At 34.9% G+C, this 16,073-nt stretch overlaps 2 protein-coding genes and 1 pseudogene across 3 annotated transcripts; 2 read left to right on the forward strand and 1 right to left on the reverse strand.

The window, feature by feature from the left end:
* Positions 1–2,465: 2,465 nt before the first annotated feature.
* On the reverse strand, positions 2,466–3,014 carry LOC145067840 (uncharacterized). Its single transcript, XM_079014879.1, has one exon. The coding sequence runs from the start codon at positions 3,012–3,014 to the stop codon at positions 2,466–2,468; it is 549 nt and encodes a 182-aa protein (XP_078871005.1).
* A 1,836-nt stretch (positions 3,015–4,850) lies between these two features.
* Positions 4,851–7,362, forward strand: LOC145070358 (ubiquitin fusion degradation protein 1 B-like). 2 transcript variants are annotated; one of them, XM_079017288.1, is made up of 10 exons: positions 4,851–4,976; positions 5,196–5,230; positions 5,418–5,492; positions 5,716–5,740; positions 5,825–5,857; positions 5,952–6,073; positions 6,162–6,292; positions 6,411–6,625; positions 6,732–6,961; positions 7,112–7,362. In XM_079017288.1, exons 2-10 carry the CDS (start codon positions 5,228–5,230, stop codon positions 7,202–7,204), a joined length of 927 nt encoding a protein of 308 aa, XP_078873414.1. In that variant the 5' UTR covers positions 4,851–4,976; positions 5,196–5,227; the 3' UTR covers positions 7,205–7,362. The 2 variants fall into 2 exon arrangements, with proteins under 2 accessions (XP_078873414.1, XP_078873413.1); XM_079017287.1 differs by lacking the exons at positions 4,851–4,976; positions 5,196–5,230 and having other exon boundaries at positions 5,412–5,492.
* A 1,764-nt stretch (positions 7,363–9,126) lies between these two features.
* On the forward strand, positions 9,127–10,501 carry LOC145068735 (ubiquitin fusion degradation protein 1 B-like; annotated as a pseudogene).
* Positions 10,502–16,073: the final 5,572 nt, after the last annotated feature.

Raw genomic sequence — 16,073 nt, forward strand, 5'->3', positions numbered from 1 at the left:
AATGTTTTTAAATGCTTTTGTGGGGGGAATACAAGTTGAATAATGCTAGTTATTATATCAATCACATGTGATTAATAACTAACATGCAATTAGATTTACTATACGTTAGTTGTTTTACCAAACAGATTTCTTCAAATGTTTCATTAAACGTTTTATATGTTTAAAACTCTTTATCAAACCACTTTATAAACCGACATCAAGTCAAACTTTTCTTAGATATTAATCTTTTTCAAAGGTTTTATAAAACTCCTTTTATGCTTTTATATTATCAAATGCATGCCTGTATATGTATAGTTATATAAGTAATGTTTGAAGCACTTAGGAAGGCTAACCCGCTTTATTTCCTCTTCCTCGTTGGGATGTGGTCTGGTAGGGTATAGAGTATCCGTCCGAAGGTCATTCAACTGTTAGTTATATATCATGTATACATATATAGACATAAAAGTACCCTCAGTCAGTTCAGTACCTTTGGCTAGCAAAGGTATACCTTCAGTATACTTGTACCTTACTAGTAACTATTATAGGTATAGTTAAGAGATATTACTTACCATTCCAAGTACAAGGAATACACCAGAGTCAGTTCATTCATGAGTCTATACTAAATGATATATGAAAGGATACACTTACTTGAATACACTTACATGGATACACTTACTTGAGTACACTTACATAGATACCCTTACTTGGATACCTTTACATAGATATTTTGTTAAAAGCATGCCTGTATATGTATAGTTATATAAGTAATGTTTAAAGGACTTAGGAAGGCTAACCCACTTTATTTCATTTTCCTCGTTGGGATGTGGTCTGGTAGGGTATCGGGTATCCATCCGAAGGTCGCCTAAATATTAGTTATATATCATGTGTACATATACGGACATAATAGTTATAGTCAGTTAGTTCAGTACCTTTGGGTAGCAAAGGTATATGTTCATATATTCCTAGGAAGCTATTATAGGTATATTTTGGGCTTATATATGATTTGGTAATAAATATGGATTTCGACCTAGCGATTCGTTGCGAAAGTCACCTTTAGTTCCAAATGTAGAATAGGGACTACCAATCATATTATTACTTACTTACAACGGGTCTCGTGAGAAGACTACTTACTTACTAGACGGGACTAACCATTCCGACACCCAACTGTTGGCAACAGAGGTAATGAACATCTACGGTTAATACTTATATTAGGGTACCTTTACGGGACTAACCATTCTTACGCTCTGTTGTTAGCTACAAAGGAAAATGAACATCTACGGACGTCCAAGGTTATTACTATTTTAGCAGTCGCGATGTCGGGTTGATCCTAATACAAAAGGATAAACACTTACATGGCTATATTTTTCTTATTACTTTTATTTTGTGATACATTCACATAAAAGATGAGGTAGACTATATATATATATATATATATATATATATATATATATATATATATTGTTAATAGTAGTCATACAAGGGAAAAACCATCTTTGTTACTTTCAAAACAGTTAAGTCTTGGTAGAAGATTTCATCTATACTAATAGGAATCATAGGGATTTCTAGGGTTTTTCAAACGCTTTCCATTACTTACAAACATTTCCACACTTGTACGAACTTTCTTTCAAAAATATGTCAAGACTTTCATTACAAGTTTTACAAATCAAAGACACATTAATACTTATGAATTCACCAGCTTTTTGGCTGATACTCACTTTCAAAATAACTTGTATTCTCAGGTCACAAATAGACAGGTACGACGACCAGGTTTTGTGAAGACGGAGCAGTTCAGAGTCGTCTTTTGTTTTAATTGTTCATTATGTTGTCTTATACTATGAAAGAACACACTTGTAACTAAAATTATACTATTAATGCAATGGATGATGTTGTTGCTTGTTTACTACTTTGCATTGTTGTGATAAATTACATGACGTCCTCCGCCCCAGAACGTTTCCGCCGTTCCGGTTTTGAGGTGCGACAACCGTTCATCATTACACACGTGATGTGTAGAACAGGTATCAAGCCACCATGAATTTGTATCACCCCCCTGTACAAAAGAAACTTCTGGAGTTAGTAGCATAACATTGAATACTGAACTTACAAGATCAATAGAAATTTGACCTTTGGTTGCAAATTGATCATGAGATCCACTGCCACCACCAGCACCATCTTTTCCACTACCACTTGCACCTTTATTTCCAAGTTTCACCCGACAATCACGTTTCATATGCCCTTTCAGATGGCATATCCAACACACAAGTTCCTTGAAATCCTTGTATTTTTTGTTGGACTTCTTGTTGTGACCCTCATATTTACGTTTTTTACCCTTGCCCTTTGTGATTAGAATTGTCTTCTTTATCACATTCAACCATATGAACTTGGGGTTGTCCAAAATCAGATTTGCCCTTTCCAGTTCCTTTGTCATTCTCTTGATCACGACGTCCCTCTTCGATTTTCAAATGACTCCCAAGTTGAATCAAACTTATTTATTCCTTTCTATGTTTCAGATGGTGTTTGAAATCCTTCCATGAGGGTGGAAGTTTATCAATCACACTTGAAACAACAAAGGATTCATCCATGGACATGTTGTGTTGTTTGAATTGACCATAAATTCGCGGGATTTCATTATATTGTTCCATTACAGATCGAGAATCAACCATTTTATAATTGTTGAAATCAGAAACAATGAACTTTTTACTTGAAACATCTTCCGCAATATATTTTGCTTCAAGTGTGTTCCATAATTCACTTGCAGTTTCAATGTTTTGATGAGTGTCAAAGAGGGAATCACACATACCATTAAGAATGTGACCAAGGCAGATGTAGTTGTCATTCTCCCATTTGCTTCTCCTTCTGATCTGTTCCAGACTTGCATCTTCAACCTCTTCTGGTTTTGGAGTAGAGAGAACATAAACAACTTTCAAAGTGGTCAACCAGAAGTGCATCTTCTTTTGCCAACGTTTGAAATATTGGCCCTGAAATTTCTCCAATTTGTCAAACGAAGTATTCATGTCTTTCAATGAATTGCCAGCCATCTTTTTCAGAAAGCGAAAATATCAAACAAGATTGTTGGGGAATTTCGAATTTGGGTTATAGGAAATCTGGATTACAAACAGGAATCGTGTGAAACACTTTCCTTGTTTGATATTTCGACCCTAATTGCCTTGGGTATCACGAAATCCAAACTAGGATAATTCCTGAAGAAACAATTCTGATTTTAGGCACAAAACACAGAATCAATTTTGAGAGAGAATGAAGAAGAAAGCGTTTTTCAGTTTTCTGTGTTTCAAATGATACGACCTTTTTCCCGGACTTATCCATACAACGGATAAAATGAGAACAATTTTCAACTTTCAGAAAATACAAATTAAACCTTGTATTTGCATCTTTAAAAGAATAACAAATTAGTCCTCGTACAAATTAAACCTTGTATTTGCATCTTGACACAGTAGATCAGGATTCGGTACTAACAATGTTTAATAAATATAAGTGTGCACTCCCACACCTCCTAACTTATACTATAACTAAAACACTATTCTTGAAACACTTGTTAAATCAATTACACTAAAATATATTTGGTGATTAAATCACCAACATTTGGGTTGTGTCTCTCAAGCTCTCCCCCTTTGTCTTTCATCACTCTTTCAACATGCCAACTAATACAATTCCCAAGAAAGATTACAAACACTTCAATCCGAAAAATTGAACAAATGACAACAACTTGAGACGATGAAGGATAAAACACATTTTGAGATCATGAGGTTGACAATAACAATTTTATATGAACAAAAGTCTATTGATAATGCTTTTATTGAGTCAATTGAATAGGTTTTATGATGTTTTGAACTTCTTTATTTACAATGTAATGTTTTAATATGTATTTAACTTATTTCTTTACAAATAAATAAAATATGTTGTTTTATGTTTAAAAAAACTTCATACTTAGATATTCGTGTTTGCTATTTTAAAACTCCATATTCTTTTTTCGGTGTTTAAACAGATCCATCCCCTAATTGAACATATAACGCACCATATCAACATTTTATGAAAAAATGAAATTTCGTTAAGCATTGTCAAATACCCTAAATCGTAACCGCAATCGCAATGAACCTTCTCCCACACCCCATTAGAAAATAATCTTAATAGTATTATTTTGTAAATTTATTATCCATTCGGTTAACTAAGATTTAAAGATATTAGAAGCAAAATAAAAATAAAAACATTTATTTATTTTCAACAAAATTTTTGTAAATTTTATATATTATATAAACAAGTTAAGTTTTTATTTTTTATATTTTTTTTAATTACAAAATGATAAACAAATTTAGGAAACAAAAATGTTTCCATAAAATAGATCATATATATATATATATATATATATATATATATATATATATATATATATATATATATATTAAAACTTTGTTCAAATTTGCATATTTTTTATCAACTTTGCCCCTTATTTTTTAGCCATTTTGTTACTTTTTGTCGTTTCAATCAAAAATTTTATATATTTTTAGGAACCTTTTAACATTCAAAGTTTGGTCACAAAATTTTAAATAATTAACAACTTTGGTCAATTTTCTAAAAATTTGCTAATTCCAACCCCTTTAATTCTTTAACTATTTTGACATTCTTGGTCCTTACAATCAAAATTCTTAGATTTTTCATAAAAAAACATAAAAAATGGCCCAAAGCCCGGATTTTTCTGCTAGTTATTAGTATTTGGTTACGATAAAAAAAATTAAAAAATGATGTTGTTACTAGAAAACTAGAAACGAAAAGAATCGATTAACGGAATTCTATTTGGTTTAGGTTTAGGAAACGTATGACATAGAAACTTTGCGTGCACACTACGACCCCCGCGCATTTTAGCCTTTCGGCCTTCTCCCAAAACCTATTTCTATCGAACTCGAACAACGATTTCTCTTTCACCAAAGCCTTTTGCTCTCCAAATCCCCTGCAAAAATTCGAATCTCTTCACACTTTCTTATTCGGTAACACTGTTTTCCCTTCTTGATTTTTATGTAGTCAATCATTAATTTTGTACTATGATCTTAAGGTGCTCGTAATCCTGGATTCTGAATCGATTCGCTCCGATTTTACCTATCAACTTTGATTTAGTGTGAAAAATCGATCACCAAATACTACTAACGATTCCAATTTGAATTTGTGGATTGTGTTCCTCTAACTATTGATTTTGTTTTTTCATTTAGGTTGCAGGATTCGTCTCTCCAGAAGAGTAATCATGGTATGTTGTTGTGTTCTTGTTGATTTCTTTTTGCGTTTACTACTCTATATTAAAGATGCGATTTCAAATGATTTCTGTAATTCTTCTTGTGTTTACTACTTTGTTGTGTTTTTTGTTTCTGATTTTGTCGAATGCAGATTGTATTATTAATCACTAATGTAACTTCATTACATTTTTATTCATGCAGTATTTTGATTATGGATACCATGGGACATCCTTTGAGCAGACTTATCGCTGTTACCCTGCATCTTTCATTGACAAGGTTAGGAAGCTTTATTAATGATAATTGGTTTTCTTTTTTACTTAATTTGGTAAACTATATATATATCAATGTTTCTTTTTGACTTAATGCATATAGAACAAGACTATTAAATCCCACCTGTTTATATTTTTTTCTTACATGTAATTGGGAAAAAAGAAGTGTAAAATCATGTTTGATAACAATCTATATGATTTTTAACCCTTTGATCTTTTTCTTCTTGCAGGCTCACATAGAAAATGGTGACAAAAGTGAGTGGATTCTTTTTGTATTTTAATATTTTTTTATTTTGCCTTTTAGTGAAAATACTAATATTTTTATTGTTTCTTTTCCAGTTATAATGCCTCCTTCTGCTCTTGATCGCCTTGGTTAGTTTATAAATATTAGAATCTTTCTTTATAAAGAAATTCAAATTTTCTTTAATAAAATATATGTAAAATATTAATGGCTTTATATTTACAGCTTCCCTTCACATTGATTATCCAATGCTGTTTGAGCTAAACAATGTTGCTACTGAGAGAGTGTCACATTGTGGTGTTTTGGAATTCATTGCAGAAGAAGGCTTGATATATATGCCTTATTGGGTATGAATTTCTTAAATCCATTCTTACTTTTTTTTTTTTTTTAACAATTAGAATATACCATTAAGTCTCGACTCATTTCTTCATGTAGATGATGGAAAATTTGCTTTTACAAGAAGGGGACCTTGTGAGGGTAAAGAATATGACCCTTCCAAAGGGTACATATGTAAAATTGCAACCACACACATCTGACTTTCTCAACATTTCCAACCCAAAAGCAATGTAAGTCAACCACACAATTTATTCAAGACAGATTCCAATTCCGATTTCCATTCCTCGAAATTACAAAAACGCCCCTAATATATATATATATATATATTTTTTTGTTTTCGATGCACAGATTAGAGACGACGCTTAGGAACTTCTCGTGTTTAACAACAGGAGATAGCATTATGGTGGCATATAACAACAAGAAATATTATATTGATATTATTGAATCAAAGCCTTCTAATGCAATAACTATTATTGAAACTGATTGTGAGGTTGACTTTGCTCCTCCTCTTGATTACAAGGAACCACAAAGGCTCCCCCTCTCATCATCATCATCCACCCAAGGTACAACTTTCATAGGATAAGTTGTAGAAAATAGCAATCTACTTTACTTTACTTAAAAAAGAAAAAATCAATATAGTAAATAATTTGTATTTATTTATTCTTGCAGATGAAGAAAGTCTACCAGAGGAACCAAAGTTCAACCCGTTTACAGGATCGGGGAGAAGGTTGGATGGGAAGGCTTTGACATACCAACCGCCGCCTGTTTCCACCGCCTCCAAAGGGAAGCAAGCGGCGGTTTCCGGCGGAACACCTACTGCCGCTTCTAGCTCCCGCCAGACTCGGGGAAAACTTGTGTTTGGTTCTAGTTCTAATGCTGCTGCCCCTCAAAAGCGAAAGGTATTCTTTTTTTGTTAAATGTTTAGCAATGATAGGAATGTAGTTGTATTTTGGTTACCAATATGGTAATATTAGTATTTATATTTTTATTTTTGGTAAATAAATGTAAGTATGTTGCTCATAACACCATTTTTTTTTTGTGATGTGTAGGAAGCTGCTAAAGAGAAGAAAGTGGAAGAACCCACAAAGGAAGAAGCCAAGTTCCAAGCATTCACTGGAAGAAAATATTCGCTAAAGGGTTAAACTATCAAGAGTCGAGAGAACCATAACCATGTTTATTAATTTCCCTCAAGTCTTTGATGACTTTTAACTTGTAAAGTAACTTAACTTTAAACTAAAACTTAAAGATTAGTCAAATTTACCATTTAAAACATTGAGGTTTTGGTGTGTTGCGTTGAAAATTTCCTTTTTTTAAGGATCTAAACTTAAATAGGGGTTCTATGTATGATCATTTTTGGGTTTACAAGATCACACAAAAAACATAATTTTAACTTATCGGTTCGAAACATGACAAGTATTTCGTATATTCAGATTTCTGTTTAAAACCTATAAAAACTTTTAAATATCAGTCACAATAAAAAAAAAGACAAACTTTAAACTGGTAAAGAGTAAAAGTCATAAAGTGGTAAATTTAACTGTTTTCTAAATTTTTTTAAAATAAAGAAGTGAAAACAACATAGATAAAAGTTTCGGGTCAAGAAAGCAAATCATCATATGCAACATCTTTATGTTTTTGGTTACATAATCCATACAAATACAAACGCACTCTGATATTTTTCAATATTATTTTGTATCCAACTTCTTTTGGTTTTGCTTTTTTTGTCACAAAAATAATAAAAAATGTGATGGATCTATCGTTGTCAGTCAGACTACAACCTTTTGAGCCAAAATGGCTTTCAATGCTTCTTTGATGTACGGATACTTATACGAAAACCCTAATTCTTTCGCTCTAACAGGCAACACCTGTCAAACAAAAACCCCTTTATAATTTATAATAACATATCATAATCATTTATAATTTATAATCATAAACTAAGTACATGTCAATAATATTAAAATAATGTAATAAATAAATAGATATGGAAATTGGAATGTAAGAAATAACAATGCACATTCATATATTTGTGTGTCATGTGTCGAGACATTATACTTTGGAAATTTTACCTGATAATAGCATTGAAAATTGCTTTATATTAATTGACATTGTTTTAATTGAAAATTCATTTGTATGCAAAGTTGAATTTTCCAGAATGAATCGGATACTATGGTTTTTTTTTTTAACAGTAACTATTACCTTCTTACACGGAAAAATGGCTTGAGCTTTAGATCTAGATCGATTCAAGACACATATATTATGGTTATATGCAGTCCAGAGTTAATTAAGATTAGTTAAATTTCTGTTATGATAAAACATAGACAAAAAGTTATAATTTAAAGCACATAACTCTAAAGATTCTCACATCAATACTCTGAAGTTGTAAACAACATATCAAAGTTGATACATGGTTATAAGAGCAATCAGAAAAATCCAGAAATTTATGAACCCATTAAGGCCTTGTCTCTTTTTTTCCATTAAGTGTTGTCTGGATAAATTATTTGTTAAGCTCACCGATATGGATCCTAGCTCAAACTTCCCTTCTTCTTTTTCTTCCTTCAAGAGCTTCCAAGACTACCAAACATGAGGACAAGAGCACCAAAGAGGTTTAGGATTAGAGTTGTTGGATTTGAGAGTGACGGAGGCTGAAGGTGGGCAACCCTAGTCTCCCCACTTTCCTTTAAATACCCGAAAGTTAGGGTTTTGCCACCAGACCACCACCACTTTGTGGTAACATGCTGCCACGCCGTGGTGGCCTAATGAAACATGCGATCTCAACCTGATTCGCCACGTGATGGTGGTCCTTCACCACGTCGTGGCAAACCTAAACATAAAAAAAATATAATTGCCAAGTACCTCAAAATCTGGATGTTACAAATTTTAATGAGTTTTGCCACCTCCAAACTTCTATATGTCTCCAAATTTGCAATGCAGTTGGCTACCTTAACACGACACTTGTCATTCTAAATTTTCATTTCCATAGCATTTGGAGAGATCCTAGGTTTCTAAACCTGATGTTTTACTAATTAGTGAAAATACTAATATTTTTATTGTTTCTTTTCCAGTTATTATGCCTCCTTCAGCTCTTGATCGCCTTGGTTAGTTTATAAATATTAGATTTTTCTTTATATAATTATATCAAATTTGCTTTAATAAAATATTGATGGCTTTTATAATTACATTTTACAGCTTCCCTTCACATCGATTATCCAATGCTGTTTGAGCTACACAATGTTGCTACTGAGAGAGTGTCACATTGTGGTGTTTTGAGTTCATTGCAGAAGAAGGCTTAATATATATGCCTTATTGGGTATGAATTTCTTAAATCCATTCTTACTTTTTTTTTAACAATTAGAATATACCATTAAGTCTCGACTCATTTCTTCATGTAGATGATGGAAAATTTGCTTTTACAAGAAGGGGACCTTGTGAGGGTAAAGAATATGACCCTTCCAAAGGGTTCATATGTAAAATTGCAACCGCACACATCCGACTTTCTCAACATTTCCAACCCAAAAGCAATGTAAGTCAACCGCACAATTTATTCAAGACAGATTCCAATTCCGATTTCCATTCCTCAAAATTACGAAAACGCCCTTAATTTTTTTTTTTTTTTGTTTTCGATGCACAGATTAGAGACGACGCTTAGGAACTTCTCATGTTTAACAACAGGAGATAGCATTATGGTGGCATATAACAATAAGAAATACTACATTGATATTATTGAATCAAAGCCTTCTAATGCAATCACCATTATTGAAACTGATTGTGAGGTTGACTTTGCTCCTCCCCTTGATTACAAGGAACCACAAAGGCTCCCTTTATCATCATCATCCACCCAAGGTACAACTTTCATAGGATAAATTGCAGAAAATAGCAATGTACTTTACTTTTTTTTTTTTATTATTTTTATTATTTTTTATTTATCAATATAGTAAATAATTTTTATTTATTTATTTATTCTTGCAGATGAAGAAAGCCTACCAGAAGAACCAAAGTTCAACCCGTTTACAGGATTGGGGAGAAGGTTGGATGGGAAAGCTTTGACATACCAACCGCCGCCGGTTTCCACCACCGCCAAAGGGAAGCAACCGGCGGTTTCCGGCAGCCCACCTACCACCGCTTCTAGCTCCCGCCAAACTCAGGGAAAACTCGTGTTTGGTTCTAATTCTAATACTGCTGCCCCTCAAAAGCGAAAGGTATTTTTTTTCTTAAATGTTTAGCAATGATAGGAATGTAGTTGTATTTTGTTTACCAATATGGTAATATTAGTATTTATATTTCTATTATTGGTAAATAAATGTAGGTATGTTGCTCAATATAATAAACACCATTTTTTTTGTGATGTGTAGGAAGCTGATAAAGAGAAGAAAGTGGAACAACCCGCAAAGGAAGAAGCCAAGTTCCAAGCTTTCACTGGAAGAAAATATTCGCTAAAGGGTTAAGTATCAAGTATGAAGACAACTATAAGAATGTTTGTTTATTAACTTCCCTCAAGTCTTAGATGACTTTTTAACTTGTAAAGTAACTTAACTCTAAACTAAAACTAAATGATTAGTCAAGTTTACCATTTAGCTTATTTGGGTTTTCACTACAAGGATCGTACACTATGCAGACGACAATTTTGAGCTCTGTCCAGACGACTTGTCGTCGCTAAAGCCTATAGAGACGACATGTGGTCTGTAAAAAGTCGTCGGTATAGGTCCGTAGCTAAAAGTCGAAAATGTCGTCGGTACAGGTGTCGTCGGTATAGCATAGTTAGTCCAGACGACATGTCGTCTGGAAAGGGTCGTCGGGATTGATTTTCAAGGAAATTAGAAAAAGTTTTATTCGCACCCTATAGAGATGACTTGTCGTCGGTAAAAGTGTGACGCTATAGAGACGATATGTCGTTTGGATAAGTGAGAGCTATAGAGACGACTTGTCGTTTGGAAAAATGAAAACCGTTTTCACAGTTGGAAAGCTATACCGAAGACATGTCGTCTCTATAGCCATTTTTTTTAATATCTTCCACCAGTTTTGTTATATATACCATTTAAAACAAATCCAAAAGGGATATTTTCAGAATAATATAAACATAAGATAACATATCATTAAAATCCAAAAGCACTTAATAAGCATAACATACCATTCAAATTCTACTACATAACAAAATAACAAAAAAAAAAAAACAAAATTTTAACAAACATTGTTGTCATTACCATTCTAGTTTTCCTTCTCCTCCTCCTCATCATCACCACCATCATCAACATCATCAAACAAAATAACAAAAAAAGCAAGTTTTTAACAAACATTGTTGTCATTACTATTCTAGTTCTCCTCCTCCTCCTCCTCCTCCTCCTCATCATCATCATCATCGTCACCACCATCATCAACATCATCATCATCATCCTCCGCGAGTTCATTTGATGTTTCAGGGTTATTTTGTGGAACCATATTGGGATTAAACTGGAATTGTGGCATTGGTTGTGGTTGGAAGTTTGGAAATGAAAGACGCGAAAGTGTTATTAAACATTTGGTTCTTTCGGAACGTCTAAGAGGGAAGGACTGGTCAATAGGCTCAACCGGAGTTTCCTCCTCGGGTTGAGTGCCAGCGGTGGAGGTTCCTTCATCTATCGACTCTTGAATCTCTTCAAGCTCGATTTGCCTCCCACTGTCCTCTTGGCTTATGAGTTCTTGTTCTCGGAAAACTCCTCTCCTTGCAACGAAGACTACATTGTCCTTCGGTCTATAGAAGAGATATCCAAAGGATTTATGCGGGTAGCCGATGAAAACACATCACTCACTACGAGGTTCGAGCTTGTCGTGAGTATCTCGTCTTACGAAAACCTCACAACCCCAAACCTTGATATGTGCCAACGAGGGAGCTTTCCCTGTCCACATCTCGTGAGGTGTTTTGGCAACCTTCTTAGTAGGGACTCGGTTAAGGATATGGGTGGCAGTCTCTAAGGCATACCCCCAAAAAGAGATAGGTAGTGAAGCACGACTCATCATAGAGCGAACCATTTCCAACAAGGTTCGATTACGCCTTTCTGCCACACCATTCAATTGTGGTGTCCCAGGTGGCATCAATTGTGAAACTATTCCACACTCCTTGAGATAATCGTGGAATTCAAGACTTAGGTACTCTCCTCCTCGATCGGATCGAAGCATCTTGATTTTCCTGCCCAATTGATTCTCCACTTCATTCTTGAACTCTTTGAACTTTTCAAAAGTTTCTGACTTTTGCTTGATTAAGTAGATATACCCATATCTACTATAGTCATCGGTAAAAGTCACATAAAAGCGGTTCCCATCCTTCGTGGTTGATCTAAATGGTCCACATACATCGGTATGTATTAAGTCCAATAGACCCTCACCCCTTTCACACGTACTTGTGAAAGGTGACTTAGTCATCTTTCCAAGCAAACAAGACTCGCATGTGTCATCTTCCCTAAGGTCGAATGACTCCAACACTCCATCCTTTTGGAGTTGGGCTATGCGCTTTTTGTTGACATGTCCAAGACGACAATGCCACAAGGATGCTCTATCCATACTATTGGTGGAATCCATGCATACAACATCATTTCCTAAGTTATCTACAATCATAATGGTTTCATAAATTCCATTACATGGTATAGCTTCAAAATAAAAGACACCATTTAGATAAGCGAAAATAGAACCATTCTCATTATTAAAAGAAAATCTAAAACCTTGTCTAAATAAACCATGAAATGAACTGATGTTTCTAGCCATTTCTGGCGAATAGCAACAATTGTTCAAATCTAAACTTAAACCATTCCTAAGCACTAAAGAATACACTCCAATCTTGGTCACAGGTGACGATCTTCTGTTCCCCATGATTAGATTAATCCTTCCATACTCCACATCCCTATTTCTTCTTAGTCCCTGCATATTAGAACAAATGTGGTAACCACAACCGGTATCAAGAACCCAAGAAATATCGTGAGATGAATCGTTAGATTTGATTGTGTATATACCTGCGAAAGACGGCTTGATCTTTCCTTCCTTGATGGCCTGCAGGTACTCTGGGCAGCTTCTCTTCCAATGTCCTATCTTGTGGCAGTGGTGGCACTCTGCCTCCTTTGGGTTAGGGCAGGGTTTAGCAGGATCAACTTTGGTCCCACTAGAAGAGGCACCATCTTTGGCTTTAACCTTGCGATAGTTCTTAGACGAAGGCTTCCTCTTCTTTCCCTTTCCTTGTCCAATGGCCAAGACAGGAGCAGCAGGCGGATTGGGAGTTGGTGCAACAGACTTGTCCTTGAAGTTGCTCTCAGCGACCCTCAAGAGACCTTGGAGTTTGCTTAGGGTGACCTCCTCTTTGTTCATGTGGTAGGTCATCCTAAATTGATTGTAGCTTGGAGGCAAAGAGTGAAGCACCATGTCGATCACCAAGTCTTCCCCAAAGTCAACATTCAACTTGCGAAGACGGTCGACATACGTTTGCATAGTTTGCACGTGCACGGTAAGAGACTCTCCATGACCCATCTTAGCGGAAATCATGTTAGTGAAAATCTCATAACGCTCTTGTCTCGCGTTTTGGTGGTATCTCTCCAACAAGTCTTGGTTCATTTCGTACGGATACATGTCCTCATAGGACTTTTGGAATTCGGAGTTCATGGTGGCTATCATGATGCAATGTACCTTCGTTGCATCACGCTCATGAGTTTCAAAAGCGGTGATTTCAGCCGGAGTAGCGATTTCTGGATTGATCTTCTCGAGCTTCTCATCGAGGACATACTCCTTGTCCTCATAGCGAGCAATCGTGCGAATGTATCTTATCCATTCGCTAAATTTCGTCCCATCAAAAGTGACCTTTTGACAAAGGCTCATCAATGTGAATGAACTAGCAGCAGCGTTGTTTGCGTTCGACATCTACAAATAGAAAGGACAAAGATAGATTAGAATTTGAATCCCTAATAATAACCCAATAAGAAAATTAGGGCTAGGATCCAACAAAAATATTTACACATTAGAAAAGGGATACCGTAATCTAACATGCAAACATTTTAAAGGTAAGTGAATGACGATTCACTAATTCTCCACCATAAAACCTAACTTTAAGTCTAAATGTATTGAGAATTCCTAGGTTTAGATGAGATACATTGAAACTTTTCAATGGCATGTTTAAATCTCGATATGCCCCTCTCGTTTGTGACTGGGATACCGAGGATCACAAAGTGGGTGTGAATTACCATGCAAATTCACATGGTGCCTTCATTGTAACAATCACCTATTCGACGTGCCGGTAAACCACACACGCTCCATCGAACTATGATAAACAATGAATCACCCTTTGCCACCTTTTCTTAGAACCAATTAGTGTGCCGGTAAACCACACACGCTCCACTAACTTCTTAGCAAGGGTGCAAAGTGTAATTTCATGGGATTGCATCCATTAACTTTTACTAAAGTAACTAAGATTGGGAAATTTTGAAAAACATGTAGTTACTTTATAGATTCATTATACTTATTAAAGAGGAGAGAGAGTTGCCCTATCCTACCCGTTCGGCTAACGACCCTCCACCGATCAAGCAAGCGGTGGGTGGGAGTGTTCACCCATTAAGCGCCATTTTATAGGCCGCAACCTTATACCCACCTTATAGATCGGCTTCGTGAATGAGACCTACTAACGGTAAGACTAGCATTTTAGTTATACATATATATATATATATATATATATATATATTAATCTTGTAATATTATATTAGTATAGGGTTGTATTTTAAACTTGTAAAATTCTAGGGTTTGAAATTTAAATTTTCCTAAATTAAACTTTTAATCACAAAATATAAATTTCAAAACTTGAGGGCAAGTTTTAAACATTTAAAACATGGAGGATCAAATAACAAATAATCTTAATTAACAATTAATTCCATAATTATCCATATTTGATTTATTTAATGATTTCTTGCAAGATAATTACCAATTTAATCAAAATAATCAATTAAATATCACATAAGGAAAATAAATATTTTATTAATTGATAAATATCTTTAATTAGATCAAGATTATAGTCATATATATCAAAAAATCGGATTAGGGTTGATCTAATATGAAAAAGGTAAGTTTCCATAAGATAAACAACAAGAAATCCCGAAGTTATCACATTCTGACGCTCGAACTCGCCGAGTACCCAGATGGACTCGCCGAGTTGAGCCTACTCGCCGAGTACCACCATGGGACTCGCCGAGTAGAGCAGGCAGGGAACAGAAAAACGAATTTTTTTAGCAACAAACAAGCAATCAAAGTATCAATTCAATAGAAACCAGACTAGGCTCTGATACCACTGTTGGGTTTTAGCCATATGAACATTCCTATGTGCACATGCAAACCCTAATGCTTGGATCTAGGTTTCTCTAATTTAATATTGCTTTGAATCCAAGACTTCTAATGACTAATTAGATATAAGAACAATACAAAATCAGATCTAAAAGTTTACCTTTGAATCTCTTGTTTGATCTTGTTGTCTTGGAGCTCTAGAGTCACAATTGTCACTCCTCTAATGGCTTACAAACACCAACTAGCAAGGAGGATGATTTGAGAGAAAGGAGAGGGACTAGAAATCGGCCAGGGTTTCCTTACTTTAGCAGAGGTGCCAATTTCCTTGCCCATGGGGTCTATTTATACTTGTAATGCTCTTTGAGTTTCACTCTAAAACCCTAGCTGGATAACTATTACTCAAAGCAATCCAAATCCCTTCCAAGATAAGCCCTTGGATGAATTTATGGCTATCCTAAGCCCTAGAATTCGTCCACCCCTTAACTTCAAAGGATTTACAGCCCAAAGTGTATGTAACATCCCGAAATATCAAGAGTAGAGTTGAAGGGCTAAAAGAGTAATTTGGGAAAGAGTGACTCGGCGAGTCCATGAGTGGACTCGACGAGTAGAGTCGCGACTTGGTCGCGTGTTAAGTAGCCGACTCGGCGAGTCAGTAAGATGGACTCGGCGTGTAGGCGCTGAGCGGAGAAAACCCTAATTCTCGGGGGTTGAGCCCTATATAAAGAACATAACATC

The sequence above is a fragment of the Lactuca serriola genome, chromosome 8 (genome assembly GCF_051521515.1).
Source record: "Lactuca serriola cultivar US96UC23 chromosome 8, Lser_US96UC23_V15, whole genome shotgun sequence".
In the NCBI taxonomy this organism is placed as follows: Eukaryota; Viridiplantae; Streptophyta; class Magnoliopsida; order Asterales; family Asteraceae; genus Lactuca; species Lactuca serriola.

Bases quoted from the DNA above. Each gene is read 5' to 3' on its own strand.
- LOC145070358 (XM_079017287.1), top strand. From the start codon at position 5,412: ATGCAGTATTTTGATTATGGATACCATGGGACATCCTTTGAGCAGACT. The intron at 6,074-6,161 runs GTATGAATTTCT...TTCTTCATGTAG, and splicing joins TGATATATATGCCTTATTGG to ATGATGGAAAATTTGCTTTT. The intron at 6,293-6,410 runs GTAAGTCAACCA...TTCGATGCACAG, and splicing joins ATTTCCAACCCAAAAGCAAT to ATTAGAGACGACGCTTAGGA.
- LOC145067840 (XM_079014879.1), bottom strand. From the start codon at position 3,014: ATGGCTGGCAATTCATTGAAAGACATGAATACTTCGTTTGACAAATTG.